The sequence below is a fragment of the Hypoxylon fragiforme genome (assembly GCF_022984875.1).
Source record: "Hypoxylon fragiforme strain CBS 206.31 chromosome Unknown GGS25scaffold_5, whole genome shotgun sequence".
NCBI lineage: Eukaryota > Fungi > Ascomycota > Sordariomycetes > Xylariales > Hypoxylaceae > Hypoxylon > Hypoxylon fragiforme.
The window spans coordinates 1,580,040-1,598,994 of NW_026054760.1; the positions used below are offsets into that span (position 1 = coordinate 1,580,040).

At 47.3% G+C, this 18,955-nt stretch overlaps 8 protein-coding genes across 8 annotated transcripts; 3 read left to right on the top strand and 5 right to left on the bottom strand.

The window, feature by feature from the left end:
* The first annotated feature begins 51 nt into the window (after positions 1-51).
* Positions 52-2,388, top strand: GGS25DRAFT_490461 (uncharacterized protein). The gene is made up of 2 exons (XM_049260994.1): positions 52-1,107; positions 1,268-2,388. The coding sequence occupies exons 1-2, from the start codon at positions 309-311 to the stop codon at positions 2,191-2,193; spliced, it is 1,725 nt and encodes a 574-aa protein (XP_049116619.1). The 5' UTR covers positions 52-308; the 3' UTR covers positions 2,194-2,388.
* GGS25DRAFT_490469 (membrane-associated proteins in eicosanoid and glutathione metabolism) lies at positions 2,389-3,380 on the bottom strand. The gene is made up of 3 exons (XM_049260995.1): positions 3,197-3,380; positions 2,973-3,126; positions 2,389-2,903 (listed from the first exon to the last, which is right to left on the bottom strand). The coding sequence occupies exons 2-3, from the start codon at positions 3,002-3,004 to the stop codon at positions 2,489-2,491; spliced, it is 447 nt and encodes a 148-aa protein (XP_049116620.1). The 5' UTR covers positions 3,005-3,126; positions 3,197-3,380; the 3' UTR covers positions 2,389-2,488.
* A 201-nt stretch (positions 3,381-3,581) lies between these two features.
* On the top strand, positions 3,582-7,025 carry GGS25DRAFT_278706 (Adaptor protein complex AP-1 gamma subunit). The gene is made up of 5 exons (XM_049257445.1): positions 3,582-3,880; positions 4,056-4,179; positions 4,257-4,445; positions 4,503-6,591; positions 6,674-7,025. Exons 1-5 carry the CDS (start codon positions 3,871-3,873, stop codon positions 6,758-6,760), a joined length of 2,499 nt encoding a protein of 832 aa, XP_049116621.1. The 5' UTR covers positions 3,582-3,870; the 3' UTR covers positions 6,761-7,025.
* Positions 7,026-7,134: 109 nt separating this feature from the next.
* Positions 7,135-8,471, bottom strand: GGS25DRAFT_278680 (uncharacterized protein). The gene is made up of 3 exons (XM_049257444.1): positions 8,252-8,471; positions 8,080-8,166; positions 7,135-7,972 (listed from the first exon to the last, which is right to left on the bottom strand). Exons 1-3 carry the CDS (start codon positions 8,306-8,308, stop codon positions 7,184-7,186), a joined length of 933 nt encoding a protein of 310 aa, XP_049116622.1. The 5' UTR covers positions 8,309-8,471; the 3' UTR covers positions 7,135-7,183.
* Positions 8,472-8,738: 267 nt separating this feature from the next.
* Positions 8,739-10,610, bottom strand: GGS25DRAFT_521650 (uncharacterized protein; the record flags this gene model as incomplete). The annotated part of the gene is made up of 3 exons (XM_049264090.1): positions 8,739-9,864; positions 9,938-10,301; positions 10,364-10,610. The coding sequence occupies 3 exons, from the start codon at positions 10,608-10,610 to the stop codon at positions 8,739-8,741; spliced, it is 1,737 nt and encodes a 578-aa protein (XP_049116623.1).
* Positions 10,611-10,979: 369 nt separating this feature from the next.
* Positions 10,980-11,990, bottom strand: GGS25DRAFT_490481 (uncharacterized protein). Its single transcript, XM_049260996.1, has 4 exons — positions 11,935-11,990; positions 11,745-11,877; positions 11,546-11,685; positions 10,980-11,470 (listed from the first exon to the last, which is right to left on the bottom strand). Exons 2-4 carry the CDS (start codon positions 11,770-11,772, stop codon positions 11,327-11,329), a joined length of 312 nt encoding a protein of 103 aa, XP_049116624.1. The 5' UTR covers positions 11,773-11,877; positions 11,935-11,990; the 3' UTR covers positions 10,980-11,326.
* Positions 11,991-12,041: 51 nt separating this feature from the next.
* GGS25DRAFT_490483 (secretory pathway Sec39) lies at positions 12,042-15,276 on the top strand. The gene is made up of 3 exons (XM_049260997.1): positions 12,042-13,798; positions 13,851-14,007; positions 14,062-15,276. The coding sequence occupies exons 1-3, from the start codon at positions 12,289-12,291 to the stop codon at positions 15,182-15,184; spliced, it is 2,790 nt and encodes a 929-aa protein (XP_049116625.1). The 5' UTR covers positions 12,042-12,288; the 3' UTR covers positions 15,185-15,276.
* A 102-nt stretch (positions 15,277-15,378) lies between these two features.
* On the bottom strand, positions 15,379-18,311 carry GGS25DRAFT_490484 (uncharacterized protein). The gene is made up of 4 exons (XM_049260998.1): positions 17,653-18,311; positions 16,072-17,550; positions 15,893-16,005; positions 15,379-15,749 (listed from the first exon to the last, which is right to left on the bottom strand). The coding sequence occupies exons 1-4, from the start codon at positions 17,798-17,800 to the stop codon at positions 15,450-15,452; spliced, it is 2,040 nt and encodes a 679-aa protein (XP_049116626.1). The 5' UTR covers positions 17,801-18,311; the 3' UTR covers positions 15,379-15,449.
* Positions 18,312-18,955: the final 644 nt, after the last annotated feature.

Consider the following 18,955-nt stretch of genomic DNA (forward strand, 5'->3'; position numbering starts at 1 on the left):
TGTACCTACTATGTAGGCAGGTATGCTAAAGGAATTAAATAAACCGTTATCGACCGGTGTTTTCCTTTAATGTTCTTCCTACTTCCTACTATGTACTACCTAGTATGTAATAATGTAATACTAGATAGTTTGTAGTTCAATGTTAGTACTATCTAGGTTAGTACCAACTTACATGTTGAATTGAATACATGTAGTTATCAAGCCCGACATGCATATGGACTTGCATATGGTTATTAACTTTTACAACGTCACCCGTCAATTTGAGACTTGATGTCCTTTACAAACAACCTTATAACCCCTTTACTAAGATGAACTATCCTTTTTTGGGTTGTCCAAATATCGCTCTGATCCTTCTCCTTCTCCTTCTCCTAGCTATATCACCCTTAACCGATGCTACAATCCTTCCTCGAGTCTCGCCCTCCCAAAATCATCATGGTGGCTCGTATTTTAGGCGTTTGCTTGACATTCCCTTTGGCTGGGCCTCAGGAAGTAAGCCGAGGAAGGGGTTAAACCAATGGCTCCATACGCACCCGAAGCTCCTTGCAAATCTTCAAAGATACGAAAATGAGGTTGTGATCCGATTTAACATCTCAACGGACGCGCATGAGGCAGCTCTAAGAAAGGCTGTTGATCAGATGCTGCTCGATGTATGGGATTTTACCGATAATTACACAGACATACGTCTCGATACTCGTCGTATCCGACCATTAATGGGCATCTTGCCGCCTTCCATGCAAGATAATCACTCCATTCTGATTTCCGACTTGTCTCGGGCCGTCGCTGATACATATCCAACCAATGTACCCGCCCACTCCATCCATCAATCCACCCCGAGTTGTCGAGGCATAACCCCAGCAAATGATACACCCTTGCCTAAGAGGCGGGGTGCTGATGACATATTCTTCCACGATTACCAGCCGCTCTCCGTGGTGTATCCATGGATGAAACTACTGGATTCCATGTTTAGAAACCGTGGCCTTGTTCGGATGATTAGCATTGGCAAATCCTATGAGGGACGCGACATATTAGGGTTGAGGATAGGTATACCATCTAATGATGCATCAGCAAGGGACAGAAAAGATACCATTCTTATGACGGGCGGTATTCGTATGTATAGATGCTGCTATTCCTTTCACTTTCAGGCCCGTTTCAGGAAGCAATCTCTTCTAAGCGAACCAATTCCGTAGTAGAAACTTCCGGGACATACCTCGATCCCTTCAACTTTCATATGTAGACTGGAGTTAATTGCTGACTTTCGTTTTTGCAGATGCGAGGGAGTGGATATCCACCAGCACCGTGAATTATGTGGCCTGGTCCTTCATACGGTCCATTGACGAGGATCCGATGATTGCTAAAATTCTGAAGCACTTCGATATTGTTTTTATCCCTGTTCTAAACCCCGATGGATACGAGTATACTTGGGAAGTCGATCGCCTCTGGCGCAAGTCCAGGCAACGCACGAAGATGCAGTACTGTCCTGGTTTCGACTTGGATCACACTTTCGGCTACCAATGGGATACTACCCAGCATCAGACCGAACCATGCTCTGAGAGCTATGGTGGTGACGAACCTTTCCAGGCTGTCGAGGCTGTCCGCCTAGCGGATTGGGCCCGGAATGAGACAGAAAATGGTGTCAAGTTTGTAGGTTACCTGGATCTTCACTCATATTCCCAGCAGGTACTATATCCTTATGCGTACTCGTGTGCCACCCGCCCGCCCAACATGGAGAATTTAGAGGAGGTGGCCATGAATTTGGCTAAGCACATGCGACTCTCCAATGGAGAGGTATATACAACTACCTCCGCTTGCGAAGGAGCCGTAGCAAGCGAGATCTCTACAGACAACATGCAAGGCCCACAAAGAGCTCGAGTCGAAGCCAGAGGGGGATCGGCGATAGATTATATTTTCCATGAGTTTAAAGCTCACTACAGCTATCAGATTAAGCTTCGAGATACTGGGAGTTATGGCTTTCTTCTCCCGAGTGAGCATATCATTCCTACCGGCGAAGAAGTATACCAGGCAATGAAATATTTTGGTGATTACCTCCTCGGAAATAACGGCCACGAGTCGATGGGGCATTCTATACCTACGGAGGATCATATCAACCAGGTTGATTTGACTGTCGAGGAGGAAGTTAACATGGCGGAACTTCGAAAGCGCCGCCGAAGAAGATGTGATCAATGTACGTATTAAACGAAGTTTCTTGGACTTGGGCAGCATTGTGTAGCAAGGAAAAGAAGGCAGAAATGAAGGGAAACGACCATGACATATTTCCCTATGCAATTTTTGTTGGGGCCATTCAATTGAATAGTACTGTCTTCTTTCTTAAATTATTACTTATCCAAAGATATTGAGTGGAAAATCAGGCACCCAGTCGACAGATACATATATATATTCATATATAATTCCTTAGTCATTGCCTATGTACCTAAATCTAAGTGCTTCGTAGTGGTGGGCGGATTGGTTTCTATTTTAATGCTTCTAGTCCTCAGGCACTTAAAACAATCTTGACACCAGAAATAATAGCCATAATCTTCAAAGCAGCGTCGGTGACTATACTCACGACAGAGCCCGTCACCCTGCCCTTTGGTCCGCTAGACGTGTAACCATAGGCGTATAAGACACGGCCGATAACCCAGGCCGCGCCGAGGGTGGTGCTTGAAGTCGGGAAGTAAAGGCCGGATATGAGAAGAGCGCCGAGGAAGGGAGTTAAGTTTTCAGTGTAGTTGGCGTGAGCTCTCTGGGCGCAATTGAATGCATGAGCCTTGGGATCTTTGTCAGCCAGCTCCTGGCTGGCGTAGGCGGTCGGATAGGTTATGCCGCTCGCCTTGCGTGCGCGACCTGTCAGGGCCTGGTGAAAGGTGTTGATAAAAAACGACGAGGCGGCGACGGTGAGGACATAGCTAGATGTGGCGCAATTAGCAGGGAAACGGGGTTTGACTGATAAGCAGATGATAGACTTATAGACTTACCCGTATTCTCTTGGGATTTGTAAGTATGCCATGGTGGTACAAGAGTTTGGGTCTTTGATGTGCAGGGTATCAATGTATGTATGTTGTTGGTATGTATATGAGTATGTATGTAATATGTATGTAATATGTATGTATGATCAGTAGATACTATGTACTGTGTAGATGAGTGTCAAACTTCTAACTTCAGTATAGAGTAGGATATGTACCTATATATAACTACATACCTTAGACTCCTTAGTAGGATATATATTATGGATACTTTGGATTTACATAGTACATTCGAATTCAAATTTGGCCGAGTCCGTAACTATAAGTAATAAAGCTAGAAGCATGTAGAAGACTTTCAAGGTTGCTTCGAATTAATTGATGAAAGTATAAGAAAATCGGCCAGACCTTCTTCCCGGATGCCGAAAATTAGTCGATGGAAAGCATTGAAAGTCGCCGGACCTTGTTTCATGTCTTCCGCACGCAGATAAATGCATATATGTATACAATTAGCATATATACTTAACCATGTATGTACTCAGTGGGGCTTTGCGATCTGAAAGAGATCCTGGAACCTACCTAGTACTAACTAGGTAGGTATGTATTAGGTATCGAACCTCGTGTCAACCTTTGAACCTTACGGCTTACATACTAACTACATAATAAACTAACCTAGGTAGTTACCTATTGACCTACACAAACCGATATCGTGTAATACGTGTACATATACGTTTGAACCTCTCTAGCCGTCAACAATAATCCACGGCGACAGTCAAATTACAAATTACAAATTACAAATTACAAATTACAAGCCACATTCTATATTATTGAATTTCGTCTCCTAAGGCTTCGTGTTTGCCAAAGCTGGCTATTCTACTTTAATAGGCCCTCCAAGGGCCCGTGAGGCTTCACCATGAGTTCTTGTATGTTATCCAACCATACTTCCACGCCTTCATACTACAAAATCAAGGGCGGCGATTCCTTACCCATGATCCCCTCACCTCCTTCTGTTCCATTGATTCATTGATTCATTAATTCATTAATTCATCCATGCCTGGAACAACTTGTTGACTGATTCTTGTGTTCCTCTCTCTCCAGTGAAGCAGTTTATTCGCAATGTGCGTGCCGCGAAGACCATTGCCGACGAACGAGCGGTCATCCAGAAGGAAAGTGCTGCTATCCGGGCCAGCTTTCGCGAAGAGAGCGGAGACCACAATGTGAGGTGCGCACAAATCAATCATCCCCAATCCTACAAGTCTCGAGTCAAGTTGCGCCTTTGCTGACCGACTCGTCGTACAGGCGCAACAATGTAGCCAAACTTCTATACCTGTTCACCCTGGGCGAGAGAACCCATTTCGGCCAAATAGAATGCATCAAATTACTGGCATCTCCACGGTTTGCCGATAAACGACTTGGACACTTAGCTACCAGTTTGTTGCTAGACGAAAACCAGGAGGTGCTCACCCTAGTCACCAACTCGTTGAAAAAGTACGCCTCTTTATCCCCTCGTATTATTCCTGACTGACCTAGCCCTCGTCTCAACAGTGATCTAGGCCATTCGAATCAGTATGTCGTTGGACTTGCTCTTTGCACTCTGGGTAATATCGCCTCGATCGAGATGTCCCGAGACCTCTTCCCCGAAATTGAAACGTTGGTTTCTACGGCCAACCCCTACATTCGAAGAAAGGCTGCTTTGTGTGCTATGCGCATTTGCCGAAAGGTTCCAGACTTGCAGGAGCATTTTGTCGAAAAGGCTGCCCAGCTTCTTTCCGACAGGAACCACGGCGTGCTTTTGTGTGGACTCACGCTAGTTACGAGCTTGTGCGAAGCTGAGGAGGAGGATGGCGGCGACGAAGGAATAATCGACAAATTTAAGCAATTTGTACCGGTGCTAGTTAGGACACTGAAGGGTCTTGCTACGTCGGGCTATGCCCCCGAACACGATGTCACCGGGATCACGGACCCGTTCCTACAAGTCAAGATTCTGCGCTTGCTTCGAGTTCTCGTCCGTGGCGACGCCGAAGGGACAGAACAAATCAACGATATCCTTGCTCAGGTTGCTACCAACACTGACTCTTCCAAGAATGTTGGCAATTCCATCCTCTACGAAGCGGTCCGAACCATTCTCGACATAGAAGCCGACTCAGGACTCAGAGTTCTAGGCGTGAACATTCTCGGAAAGTTCCTCTCTAATCGAGACAATAACATCAGATACGTTGCTCTTAACACGCTGATCAAAGTTGTCGCGATAGAACCGAACGCCGTTCAACGACATCGCAATACCATCCTTGAATGCCTACGTGATCCTGATATCAGCATTCGGAGGCGCGCTCTTGATCTGAGTTTCACGCTCATCAACGAAAGCAACGTGCGGGTGCTCATTCGAGAACTGTTAGCATTCCTCGAAGTGGCCGACAATGAATTCAAACCCAGCATGACCAGTCAAATTGGTATCGCAGCTGACCGGTATTCTCCTAATAAACGGTGGCACATCGACACTATGCTCCGGGTTTTGACACTCGCTGGAAACTATGTGAAAGAGCCCATCATGGCCTCGTTTGTCCGGCTTGTAGCCACTACACCAGAATTTCAGACATATGCAGTCCAGAAGTTGTACGCGAATTTAAAAAAGGACATTACCCAAGAAAGTTTGACCCAAGCAGGTGCATGGTGTATTGGTGAATATGGGGATTCCTTGCTTAGAGGTGGGCAATACGAAGAGGAAGAGTTAGTTCAAGAAGTCAAAGAACACGAAGTCGTCGACCTTTTCAGCACCATCCTCAATAGCAACTATGCCACGCAAATATCTACCGAATACATAGTTACAGCTCTTGTCAAATTAAGTACGCGTTTCTCTGATGCGTCCCAGGTGGAACGCATCCAACGACTTTTGCAGTTTCACCAGACCAGTCTGGATGTCGAGGTCCAGCAAAGAGCTGTCGAGTACGGTAACTTGTTCTCATACGATCAGATACGTCGTGGCGTTCTCGAGAAGATGCCGCCGCCGCAGATTAAGGAGTCGTCTAGGGTTCTTGGCGAAGCTACCAAGAAGCCTAAGAAAGGGGCCAATCGCAGGTCGAAACTTATCGCCAAGCCAACAACCGATCAGGATTTACTCGATCTGATGGGAGATGCAACCACGACGCCATTGGCTTCACCTACGAATGGATCGCAAAGCAACACTGATCTACTTGCCGACATCCTCGGTGGCAGCGCAACTTCACCCTCGCCAGCCACATCCCCCTCACTTCAACAAAACAGCACGACGTCGATTATGGATCTCTTTTCCCAAAGTTCTTCTGCTCCAAGTTCAGCTCCTGGCATATCCAATTTAGACGCTCTCTCCTCACTTGGGTCTCCTCCGCAGCAGACTACCGCAGTCCCACAGCCGAGTGGAATTCCATGTTATGATGCCAACGGCCTCAATGTTACCCTTCAGCTGCAGCGAAATGCCGAAGGTGCTGTCCAGGTCCTAGGCCGTTTCCGAAACACATCTAGTGCACCACTCTCCAATGTAGGGTTACAAGCAGCTGTGCCGAAGTCACAAAAGCTGCAATTGATGAGTATTTCTAGCGCTGATATTGCACCTGGAGCTGAAGCAACGCAGATGATGAGAATTTTGGGGAGTAAGGGAGTAAGTATTCCAGGCCGGCTTGTCACCTTTTTTTTTTCTTCCTTTTTCTGTCTGCTTGACATCACTAACTTATCCATTTTAGTCTCTCCGCTTGATGTTGAGAATTGGTTATTCGCACCCGTCAGCAGGGCAAGTTATGGACCAGGTGAAATGGACAGAGCCGTCTTAGCTGACGAGAAGCGCGAATTAAAGTCAACTTGGTCGCTCTCAGCCCCCTTTATATATTCGTCCATGAAAAACAGGCAGGGCTTTCGATTAGTGTCATCATATGCTCGAGAAGTCAACAATGTCAGTAGGCAGAGGCAGGGCTCCCTGCGTCTCATTGTAATCTATCCTCCATCTAACAAGATAGGCTGGCCTCGAGGCTAAATGAGTAGGCAATGATCGCTTATAAGATGTCAGAATAGTAGAATATTCTTACCTGCGACTCCAGTCGACATGATCTCTATCGTGAATTCCTTCACAATAATATTGCAACGCGGCTTGTAGAATAGAATAAAGTAAATACAATTCGTAGTTTCAATTACCACTCCACTGCGAATCCTTATTTTACCACCCCAGCCAGGAGCCAGGAGCAAGGCTCTCAAGTCAGCTACCACCACTTTTCGCACAGCACATGGTGTGGCTCAATTCTTAGCCCGTGCTTTAGTTCAGTGAGCGTCTGGACGAATTCATCAGTCATAGTGGGCACGCCACAAATGTATACGACGGCAAACCGCCTCTCTGACGCATTGCCGATAGCAGCGGCCACATCGCCCACAGTCATTCTCCGCCTACAAAATGGCACGCTGTTAGCTTTCTTGGTGCCGCACGACACGACACCTTCCTGGTCTTCTTCTTCCCTTCCGTTCGTCAGGAAGAGCTGTAGCTCGCCTTTCACCTTTCCAGAGCCAAAGATAGATCCCAGCCTGTCGAGGAACAGCAGACGTTCAGTCCTAGGCCCTATGGCAGAGGAGCCAGTAGCAGTGTCCTGCTTCAAGGAATACAAGAATCGCACCTCAAAGGGGCAGCATTCTTCGTCTGGGTTCTCGGCCAGGCTACTCAGCATGCTCATGAGGGGGTTGATGCCAACGCCGCCAGCAACGAAGACGACGCGGCGCAGGGAACGGATGTTTATGCCGGGCGGTGGCCAGACAAAGCTTCCGCCAATTCGGATCTGTAGTTCAGCAAAAATGATGGCATCCGCATCTTGCCATAGCCATGCAGCTGGCGGATCGGACGACTTTTGCACCGCGAGCTCCAGGTAGCAGGCAGAAGTACAACTAGACTGGGCACCTCCCGATGGGGAAGGGAACGCCTTCGATGGCGATGAGGTAATGGTGTAACCCCCAGCCTTGGATATGCCGGGTATGAACAAGTCCACCCATTGCCCGGGCAGGAACTTATGGAAGCAACCGGTCAGTCAATACAAGGCATCCAACCGGCTCCTTTGGCGGTCCATTTTATTACACTCATCGGAGATTTGACTGGGCTAGAAGCAAGACATACCCGAATGGGGGCGGCAAGTGCTAGGCGGAAGAGCCTAACCTGGTCGTTGACCTGCTTGATCTCGGATAGGGTAACGGTGTGGAGAGACTTTTAGAATGGTGTTGGTCAACTGGTTGGATGCGCAATATAAAGCTACCTATGTAGCTATATGTGTAGGTAGATGCCCGCCTACCTTTTCTCGAGGCTCAGTAGCTGTCCTTTCTAAATGCGTAGGCTTTATTGAAGCCATATCAAGTTATCAAAAATCAGAGCGAGATATATTGTCCGAGAGCCTCTACATACATATGAATATATATCTATGATAGTAGTATGGATGTAAATGGTAAATTGTATTGTACTGCCGCCTGCGTAGTATAATACTCTAACCTAGGTACTACATTAGTATGATGGACTGCACGTGCTTACAGTAGATTCCGTTAGAAAGGTTCAAATGTTACCTAGTACATAGTTAATGCGACCTGCGGGGTTCAATGTTGGATTACTACATACATGGATACTAAGTAGTTGCCCCCTATTAACCTAACCTACATACTACCTGGTACCTAGTACTAGGTGCTCTGTAGGTTGTAGGTGCTTACATAGTACCTAGTACCTACCTACCAACATCGAAAACAGGCCAAAGAAAAAACCAGTCCATCAACCATATGCAGCAACCTATTCTAGATCCAGTTTCCTGCAGGCACCTCATCTGTATTGTATTCCTTGTCATTCCTACCCTTGTCTTCCCAAGCAGAAAGCTCTATCATTGAAGAACGCTCTGCTGCCTTCTCGGGTTGCGAGTTCCATAGGACACGTTGGACTAGTCTACCCTTATGTCGCAGAGGTGACGGAGTTCGTCTGAGCCATTCCGACTCTGTGAGCTTTAGTTCGTCCGTGCTGCCATCGTACACATCGCTAGTTAACACTCTTCCTGCTTTACAAATTGGGACATTTGCCTTGGCTTTTGGCGACGATGATGTCCCCGGCGAGTCCAATTGAGTGAGATGACGCTCAAGCACGCTGCCAGTTGTCGGAACATAACCTTCTGGCGATGGTAATACTGGCGATTGTGATGTTTCTGTGCATGTTGGCGAAACCGCATAATCCGAGAAGGAATCTTCTTCTTGATCATGGATACCTCCTTCGCTCAATTCTAATGCCTGTGTCGATTCAGGCTGTATAAAGATTGGTTGCGCCGTACTAAGTCTTATCTCTTCGTCCTCGAACTCTTCGCTCTCGACATATTGTTTCAAGGATGGTGTTAGAGAGGGACAATTCGACCAGAGCGATTCCTTGGATGCCTGTCTTGAAACGTTCCTAGGCAACTCAGGCAATGGTCTCTGCAAAATCTCAGCCATTGTTTCATTTCGTTGTGCCAGTTCGGTATCTTCACGCGCTAGGCTGGAAAGACGAGCTGGAGGCAATCTTGGGGGGCTCTTCAAGAATCGAGGGCCTGGTATCAAGGCCTTATACGGTTCCGAGACTGATATGCTGCCGACTTTGATATCGTCTTTAAACACCTCTGCATCTGGTGACTCGACCCCGAAAACAAATAGACCTGGAGGCGGTGTTGAGGTGGCATTGGAAGAGCCCATGCGAGAATCGAGGCCCAATGGCTTACCGGGGTTAATGGATATCGGCCGGCGTCTGATTTCGTGCTGTGGGATAAGATTCAGCTGCTCAAGATGCTTCGTGGATCTGTAGTGGAAGCAAAAAGTTGCGTAAGGTGATTCTTTACCGTCGTCCAAGTGATACTCGTAGGAGGTGGCATCCTGGGGGTTCTCGACCAAGCCCCCACTTAGAGAACTACAAATGGTCAATAATGCCTTGATAAGAATAGTATAGGAGGGATAGGCTGTGAGGGCCTAGAGCAGCTTACGCGATTCCATAGCGTCCTTGGTATCGATGGGGGTAAGTGTCCAACGCAACCGCGATTCGGTTTCGTCCTCGACAGCGAAATACTTGAACCTCGATCAAACCACCGTCTTCAGCAACAGATTCTCTGTCTAGCCCACGCATGAAGTGGAAATACCGGGTCTCTATGCCAACGATAGCATCACCATTCCTATCTCTAAATCTATCTCCAGGCCCGTAAAGACTTCGCGACACACTTCCAGCCGAGCAATTATTCGTGTCGATGCCCCAGGAAACTGTGTGATGTCCGTTGATGAACATCTTGAAAAAGATGAAGCGTGACGGTGGCGGTGATTGGTTGACCTGGTATCTGAGTCGGAACTGATCGCCTAAATAACAAGTTAGTTAGAGACGGCCAGTTTGCTAAGATTGGGAAGGATATGAAAATTACCAGGACTGGAAGGAATATAGACAGAAATCCGGGGATTGAGCTTTTTCTGGCGGGTCGGGTCGGCTTCTGAGCAGATCGGAGAGGCGGAAGGGTGCAGGTCAGTCTGTCCCTGATTTCGTAGGCTACTTAGGCCAGTGTCGACCCTCATGAGGTGAACAGACGATCCATCAGGGTGAGGATATTCACGTAGCTTCTTAGCCCCTGGATTGACCACAATAGATATCTCCACGCCTCGAAAGGAGGGCATTGCTATGAGACGACAGAAATAAAGTATATATATATATGTGTGTGTGTGTGTGTGTGTGTGTGTGTGTGTGTGTGTGTGTGTGTATGTTTGTGATAAGGTGATTGGATTTTTGGTTTGAAGCGGAAGCAAAATCAAATTAAAATAGTGTAAAAGTAAGGTATCCGAGGTCTGGTCGTAGTTTGAAATGAGAAGAAGATGAGGCGCTTCCGTTAGGAGGAGGAGGATGGTGAGAAGAGGGGGGAGAGAATGGGGGGAGGGAGTAGGTACTAAGTATCACTATTGCGAGTGAGGTAGGTGAGAGGGAAAAGGGTAGAGAAAGAGAGACGGAAAGAGAGAGAAAACAAGGAAGGCACACCAGATAGCAACTTCCTTTCAAATAACTTGGTGCAGAACCAAAGGCATCAAATTGGTGCATGATGCATATGACTCCCATGCCAACCAATATAACCCAAAGTAGATGGAATACGGTGTTATCTTGATCTCGAATGATGCGGTTGATACCTACTTGCCTACCCCATAAATACCTACAAAAACTATCGAGATATACGTAAATACACGAGTATTAGAAAACATCCATGGATCCAACAAAGCTATTGAACAGTCCCTCATAGTAATTCTCATTCTCATTGCTTTAGTGCTTTCAGTCATATACTAGAGCTCTCTAAGAAGTACACGGTTGGTTGTGTTGTGTTGGGTTTTCGGACAAGATATTGGGACTACCCGCCGAGTACCTGTTTGGTATCTTCCTCCTTGCCCAGTAGGCCTAAGCTCATTATCTGACCAGCGTTCGGTGCATTTTCCCTTGCTGAAGAGGATTCGGCCTTTCGATATGCAGCTTGCAATGCTTTTACTCTCGCAGCCTGGTTTCCTCAGCAACTCTAGTTAGCCTATCGACCAATATAACGGTTGTACGAAAGACAAGTCAGAGTACGAACCTCCTTTTTGTGATGTAAACATTCATAGTAATCCTCTAGCACGGGAGAGCATTTTTTCTTGCCCGAATCGTCCTCGGCAGACGTGTTGACTACATAACAAGCCAGCACTTCCTGCCAGAATGGAAAACACCGCGACTGGCCTATTCTACAATGTTAGCGTCTTGAGAACGTAGAGGACTGACTTTCTAGGAGTCCAGACCTCCCTGGAGACCGTATCCAGATGCCATGATGTCGTTCTAACCGTAGATGTAGACGTCGTTCTTAGTTGCTGAAGATGAAGAGTAGTGTCGTTTGGACGAACAAATGATGTTCAAGTACCTAGTAGTTTACAGCTAGCAAGGTTAGCTAAGCAAGGTAGCATTGAAGGTATGATGTAGTGAAAGGATTACATAATGCTCTTCCTAAGCCTAATTGAGTTAACCTAGTTGAGTTAATTGAGCAAAATGTTGCCAAGAAGAAAGATCCTAACCTAGCTCAAGCTAACGCAACATTCAACTCTAATTCAAACCTTAAAGCTTCCAGGTTATTAAAGCCACAACTAGTACCCTAGGTTAGGTACCTAGTAGGTATATGTCACCTAGAGGTGTGTTGAAACTTGTTCCTGTCATTGATGCCAACATCCTGCCAACATCCTGCCAACAACCTTTGCAGTCTACCCAATGCCCTCCATACCTATCTTTCTCATAGATAAGTGAAAAAAAAACCCACGAAAAAACGAAGGTCATGCATATAGTGCCTTCAAAATGACCCCGCTTCCCTCCGCGCCGCGCATTATACTCCTTGCTACGCATCTCGCCGCCAAAACCGACATCGAAGGGTTGGCAATTCTCGCCGCTCAACACACCAAGGTCCTGCGGCAAGATTTGTTGCTTCGAATCCTTCTAACATGTCTACCCGAGACACTGCCACCTGTTAAATATGTTCCTCTTGTTCAATATCTCGAAGACGGAAATCTCGAAAAAGGTGTTCAACTGCGAGAGCTCGATTGGTCTTCGGTACAGGACTTTACTGAAGATGAGGCTACCAGGAAAGTCCGCAAGCTACGACTATTGCCTCTTGCCTACGAGAATCCCCCCGCCGACGTATCCCAAGACCCTGTTTCCCTCTTCTTAATCCATCGTGCGCGTCGCGTCGATGAGGCCGCCGGCTTGCTAGCTCAATTGCCTGACTTGATCGTGCCCTTCCTCGACCATGCTCCCTGCATTCGAACATGGACGGTCTCAGTTTTATTACCTCTCCTTCGCCGAAACCACGAGTACTACCCTAACGAACCCGCTATCCAAACCCTGTCCGCCTTTGAGCAGATGAATGACCACGCCGCAATCGACTTATTGTTATCGCACACCGGCGTACGTAATGAGGACTTACTACATGTGGGGAGGGACCTCCGCGGTCTAATAGGGCCATGGTTATATAACGACGCAAGATGGACTCGTAGTGATGAGAAAGGTCACTCTCCAGGCCATTCTTCATCTACGACTTGTATTATATGTCCAGGTTGGGAACGTGTCCTGGAATGGATTACGGAGCGGGCTTCCAAATCGTGGAAGGTCGCGGTAAAAGCCATAGACCAATGGGATGGTCCGGGAGATGCCGATCTGGGTGGCTACGCTTCCATCTGGCTAGACGACGAAGATCTAGGGTATCTTGAAAAAAGATATGCTCGTGCTGCTCTAGCCTCAGCGTATTTGATACCCGAAGCTTCTGTTGAGTCCTTGATAGGTGTTAATAGTATTATTACCAAGATCATGGCCTTGCTGGACCTGGATACTTGCCCTACGCTACAAGTCGCTTCATCTCTTCTTGCACCTTTCTCTGATCCCAATGGAAAGCAGCTTCTCTTCGCTAAGAATGCCACACATATGCGTAATGACTTACTAGCCGAGTCAAACATACTCACCGCGCCAACCGAAACTACCACAAGACTCTTGCATGTTCTAACATTGAGCGCCTTTATCTTGACTAAAATCGGAGTACCTTGCACTGTTCGGAAAGCAGGGGAGTTGGCTTTCCTGCAAGATGAGCAAGAACAAAGAGCAGAGGCTGCTCAATATCTCCATTTGTTAGTCAGTAACGGCCCCAAAACGGATGACAAATATTGGATTAGAGCAAGGAATGAACTTTTATGGCTTCGAGATTGGGGTGCAGAAGAGGTCCAAGACTCTCGCAATGTTCGAATCCCGGGGGTCTTGGGTCAGTTAAAAAAGGAATTCCTTGAGACCGAGTGTCTCAAGGCATTCTTAAGTAACACTCGTAAGACGTTTAGCCCAGTTCTTGTGAAAATATGTTGTACTGAAACGCTCAGGCTACTCCCTCGCGAGATCCATATACGAAGATGCTCCAGAGAAGCCCCTCGATAATCATGTGCTGCAGGACACAATCGTTTCTGCGGCTATGCACGCCTATGATAACGCGTCTAACCCTCACCGTGGCCGAGGTGGTCTATTGAAATGTGATGACATGTAAGCTTCCCCTAGATGAAATTGACATAAGATCTTCATCCTAAGCCATACTAGAATACATGCATTTCCCCGAACATTACCGGAAACGCATCCTGCGTCTAAGCGGGTCGAGGCTCTCCTTAAAGCGACACATGGACTGAGTGAGTACCGCCTTATATTGAAGAAAGGAGAGCCATTCACCCCGGTCGTGCTCCGAGTACACACAGACCCCATCTCTATAATCGGAAAGGTGTTGGAGCAGAACCCCAAAAGCTACACTCGAATCCAAGATTTCTTAGAAATGGGAACCAATATGGTCGATGCTGGGCTATTAACCCATAGCAAGCAACCCGAGCAGTTACAATCGGTCACAAAGCCGGTATGGTGGCAATCTCTAGTTGAGAAACGGATTACTGCCTTGTGCGTTGACGCCGCTCTTACAGAAGATGACTTCGAGACAGCATATTCTTATGTTGTCAACCGGTTAACCACAGCTAGTAACTCGCCGGGGTCGACTCCCAAGCCAAGAGAAGGGCTCTTACCAAAGGGAGCCTACGCAAACGTTCACTCGGCTACGTTGACCGATGACTATTCTTGGAAAGCTGCACTGCAGGCAGGTAAATACCGCCGCACGGCGCGAACAGTGAAGCCGACACATATCGGCACTGCCAGTGGCAATCCTGACATCCGACACCTTGAACAACGAATAGAGTGCTTAGCAACGGCACTACGCGTCGCACCAGCCCCGGCCCTCCAGGAGATTTTAAACGTCTTCCGCAAGTGTGAAGAGGAGTTGAATGCCGCCGTAGGGGCTGAAGAGGCGCAAGAGCTGGCTTGGGATGACCGAGGCGATTTTCAAGTTATGCCCGGTGCCTTCAACAGTACCGTACCAGCCGGTGTTGTGAGGGGCACCAAGCAAACCTCCTCACGACATGTGGAAGAAGCCCCTATGTCGCTCTTTGACCTATCACGAGCAAGTATAAGCAGAGCGCAACGAAACCTAGCTGCGCTATCTAGTCTCCAACGCAGCGGGAATACTAGGTCAGATGAAAGCCAGGACGAGAAAGAGGACGGTTCTAGTGAGCCTAGAGTTAGAAGGAGGGATCAGCTAAGGGAGGCGGCTGTTGGAACCCTAGCGTCAAGTGTTGGTTGGCTCATCGGAGCACAGCCTATTGACAGAACAGGCGAAAGAGTATAACCTAGGTACTGGGGTAGGTACTAAGTGGATAGGTAGATAGGTAGATAGGTAGATAGGTAAATAGGTAAATAGGTAAATAGGTAAATAGGTAAATAATGATATCCATAAATCAAATCTAGTCCATTTCATAACAGTATTTTATTTCATTTATACATGAATTCTAGTAAACAAGCCGCGCCGAGCAATAAACTAGTAGGTGCCTAGGTGCCTAGGTGCCTAGGTGCCTGCCTACCTACATAACTAGATGCCTGATAGGTATAGACCACTACTCTGGCATATCAAATCTTACCCGCTTGTTCTGTCTTCCTTTGTCAACATTCTTTCCCGCCTCCTCTGGTTGTGGGGTTGGTTGTCCTTCTTGCACCTCGCTGTTCGTTCCCTCATTTACCACGACTCCTTTCACCATGGACTCGGCCTTCGTTAAATTTCGCTGAGCTAAAATGAGTTCAGGTGGCTTGGACGGGACCTTGTGCCCAGCCTTCTTTGCCTCTTCCTTCTCTTGTTTGTATCGGCGCGCCTCGTAATTATACCTGCTGAGCGCAACCGAGTAGGCTCTTTTTGTTACCTATGACACATCCATTAGTTATTCAATCTGTCATGAACCGCAGTCGCTAACATTCCAACATGTCATGTATAGGCAAGCGTATTAGGTATATTGAGACATGGAGTATTGCATAAAGGGGCCAAATACTTAATAAAAGCACTTACATTACTTGGGTTATTCGTGGCTATGTCCTCCTGCGGTTCTTCCCCGTCGGCTATAGGGGTGTTCGGGGGATGCGGTAAGGTCGTGCCGACATTCCCCTGGCTGTCTTCGCCCCCTTTATTTTGGTCAGATGTTTTTCTCCTCTTAGGTTGATGCAAAAGTGAATCTTCGTCACCCATACCTTCGTAATGCCAAAACGGATCATGGGGATCAAAGGAGTGTCCCCGCGCTTGCAGTTTACCTAGCATCCCTTCGTGGAATTCTTTCCTCTTAGCTGCCAGTTCGGCTTCCGCCTTGTCCCGTTCCTCGCGAGAACGTTTGACGAGGGGAGGCATTTTGAACCCTGGTGGCTGTGGCGGCATCTTGCCTTCGAAGGTGTATGGCTCTACGAATGGGGCCTCCTGCGCTGCCATAATCTCGCCTGCATCTCTTATCTGCTGGCTACCCCGAACATGTCGGGTCTCGTCTATTGGATTCAGCTTTGCAAAGTCGGCAACCCCCCTACCGCCACTGAACTTGAAAGTTGGGTTGGCAGGTAAGTCGGTGGGATAATCATATTGCGCCTCCGGCACTGGCCCCATATCTTTGCGCGAAATCCTAAGCCTCTTCCTTCTCGCGGTTTCAACTTCAGACGGATTGGGATCCAATTTCGGGGCAAGCGATACCTTATAGCCAGATGGTGCCTCAAGCGGAAGTGGTGGCGGCGTTTTTATATGGCCATGACTCATATCCTCGTCGCTCACTCTTGCCGGCAAGCTCACCGGCACCTGGGAGTAATGCCGATATAGGGGGTTCATCTCTCGTCGCTCGAAGCCAATTCGTCTTTCGAGTGAAAGCAAAGTGATGGAGCTAGGTTCCAGGTGTGGATGCCCAGAGCCAGCTCGGCCGTGCTGTGCTCTCTTCTTTTCTTCCAAGCTTCTCTGATCTGGATCCCATAGCTTGTCCATGTCCACTTTCTGGCGGCCTAGGATTACGGCTAGGCTCGGGTAAGTCTTCTCTTGTGTTTTCCACGTCGCCCATCCTTCCGGGGTGTGATCTTTGGGTTGTTCAAACACGGAGTTTTTGTTGAGCCAGGCGGCATCATCGGTGTACTCAAGTCGTTTCCATAGTCTAGAATCATAGACACTAGGGTCTGGAGCATTACTTGGTTTGCCGGTGTTTAAGTCACCCGCCTTTGGAGAACTTGGCTGTGCCTGTCCCGCGCCAGAGAGAAAGACCCTTTTCATGTATTTGTCCATGATAGGGGCTGCGATCTCATCTGCCCAATCACCCCGACTTGAGGTCGAACTGGTTTGAGCCCCTATAGTCTGGGCCATAGCAGATATTGGTATTTCGTTGTTATCACCGTCAGTACTATTTGATGTAGAACTTGTGACGGTGGTTGAGTGCGACTGACGACTTTGGATTTCAGGGTCGGTACTTTGGGACCCAGCCGCAAGGGCCACCAGTAGTTGCATTGACGTGCGCCTGATACGGTCTTTATAAGACGCTATTTTCCTATCGAGTGCTTTGCCCTGAGATGGGGTTGGTAATGATGTTGCAGGTGGCTCCAAAAGCTCACTGTCTTCTCCTTGCTTGCGAATCCGTTCATCCCTTGAGCGGCGCGCCCCCTCTCTCCTTGCAAGTGCACGTTTTGGCACACGGACTTCCGAAGCCGAATCTAATCCAACATGTTAGTAAGATTCCTATATTCTTAGTTGTTCATGCAGGGACATAAGGCAAGCACATAGTTTCAACTTGCACTGTCTTGTCAATGACGTACCGTCTTTATCTGTCCTCTGTTCTTCAAGGTTGTATTGGTAGATAGCCATGTAAGCCAGAAGCCGTTGATGCTCCTTCTTTAGCCTTCGCAGTTTAGCCTTCTTCCCATCCCGGGAGAGGCTCGAATGGTGTGGCTTGTTTGCCAACATGCTGGTATATGTGCACTATGTCTAATCTCACAGTCTTGGCCTTCCTTGAGCGTGAATGAAACCTCGTCGATGGTAGCGTTGAGTGGTAAGGAGGGGTAGGGGAAATGACGAAAAGATGGGACAAGTAATAAGAGCCAGCTCTCAACCCTAGAGAGAAGTTGCTAGGAGATATCTTTAGGAAATATCTTCATTATCAAGTAGAAAGTCAAGCAATGGCTTTGTGTTTTGTCCTTTCCTCTTTCAGTCGATTGTCATCATATTTGGCTCTAGACGCTTCCGTCAATGCTAACCCTCAATCAACCCCTTTTTGCGACGTCAATCTGAACAAAGACAGCTGTACACAAACGTCTCTTGCAACCTAGTCTTCAACAAAGCAATTCCGAGAATGTGTTGGCTCACGCAGCTTGCTCTTTGCTGCTTTCAGTAAGTTGTTTGAGCAGCATCCTATCCGCTTTGAGACAGGAGCATTCTTATTTTATTTTGGACGGCATTAGTGCTCAAATACTACGAGATTATAACGAGAATATATTTTAATATTAGATAATATGCCGCTAGAACTCAACGTATGCCATTCGCTCTAGGTGGGAAAGATGGGGGTAATCATCATGCCAGTAACTAGAACTGCACATGTAGATAGCATCCATACTAAGCATTGCAACATGAAGTACACAAAGCACTACAAATGTACTAGGTAAGCTATATACATAGTTATGTATGTATGCAGCTATTGTATTATTGAATTGTATTATTGAATTGGGTTCGGGATGGTAGGGGACTGGTTACATCCTTACTACACGCACCATGCATTTGCATTCCAGTTGAAGGCTGCGAATAATAGGTACTATGAAACAGGACTAATGTCAGCTAACTGTCTTTAGATGGGGGAATTTTTACCTTGGGCTCTGGCCAGCACAAAAGAGCATCGGCATGAAACGATAGCTAACAGAGTGTGGCGACTATGATTCAAAGTTAGGCGGAAAAAATCAGCGTCGACGCGATGGGAAGCTCCCATTTACAACTGACGAGAGTTTATTAGGTACATCTAGAAATCGTGTCGCGTGGCGTCATATAGGTATTGCTGAATGCAACAACTTAGAAAATTGAGGCCAAATTCATGGTATTTACGGAACATTAGTCGATTCGACTCAAGGTTGC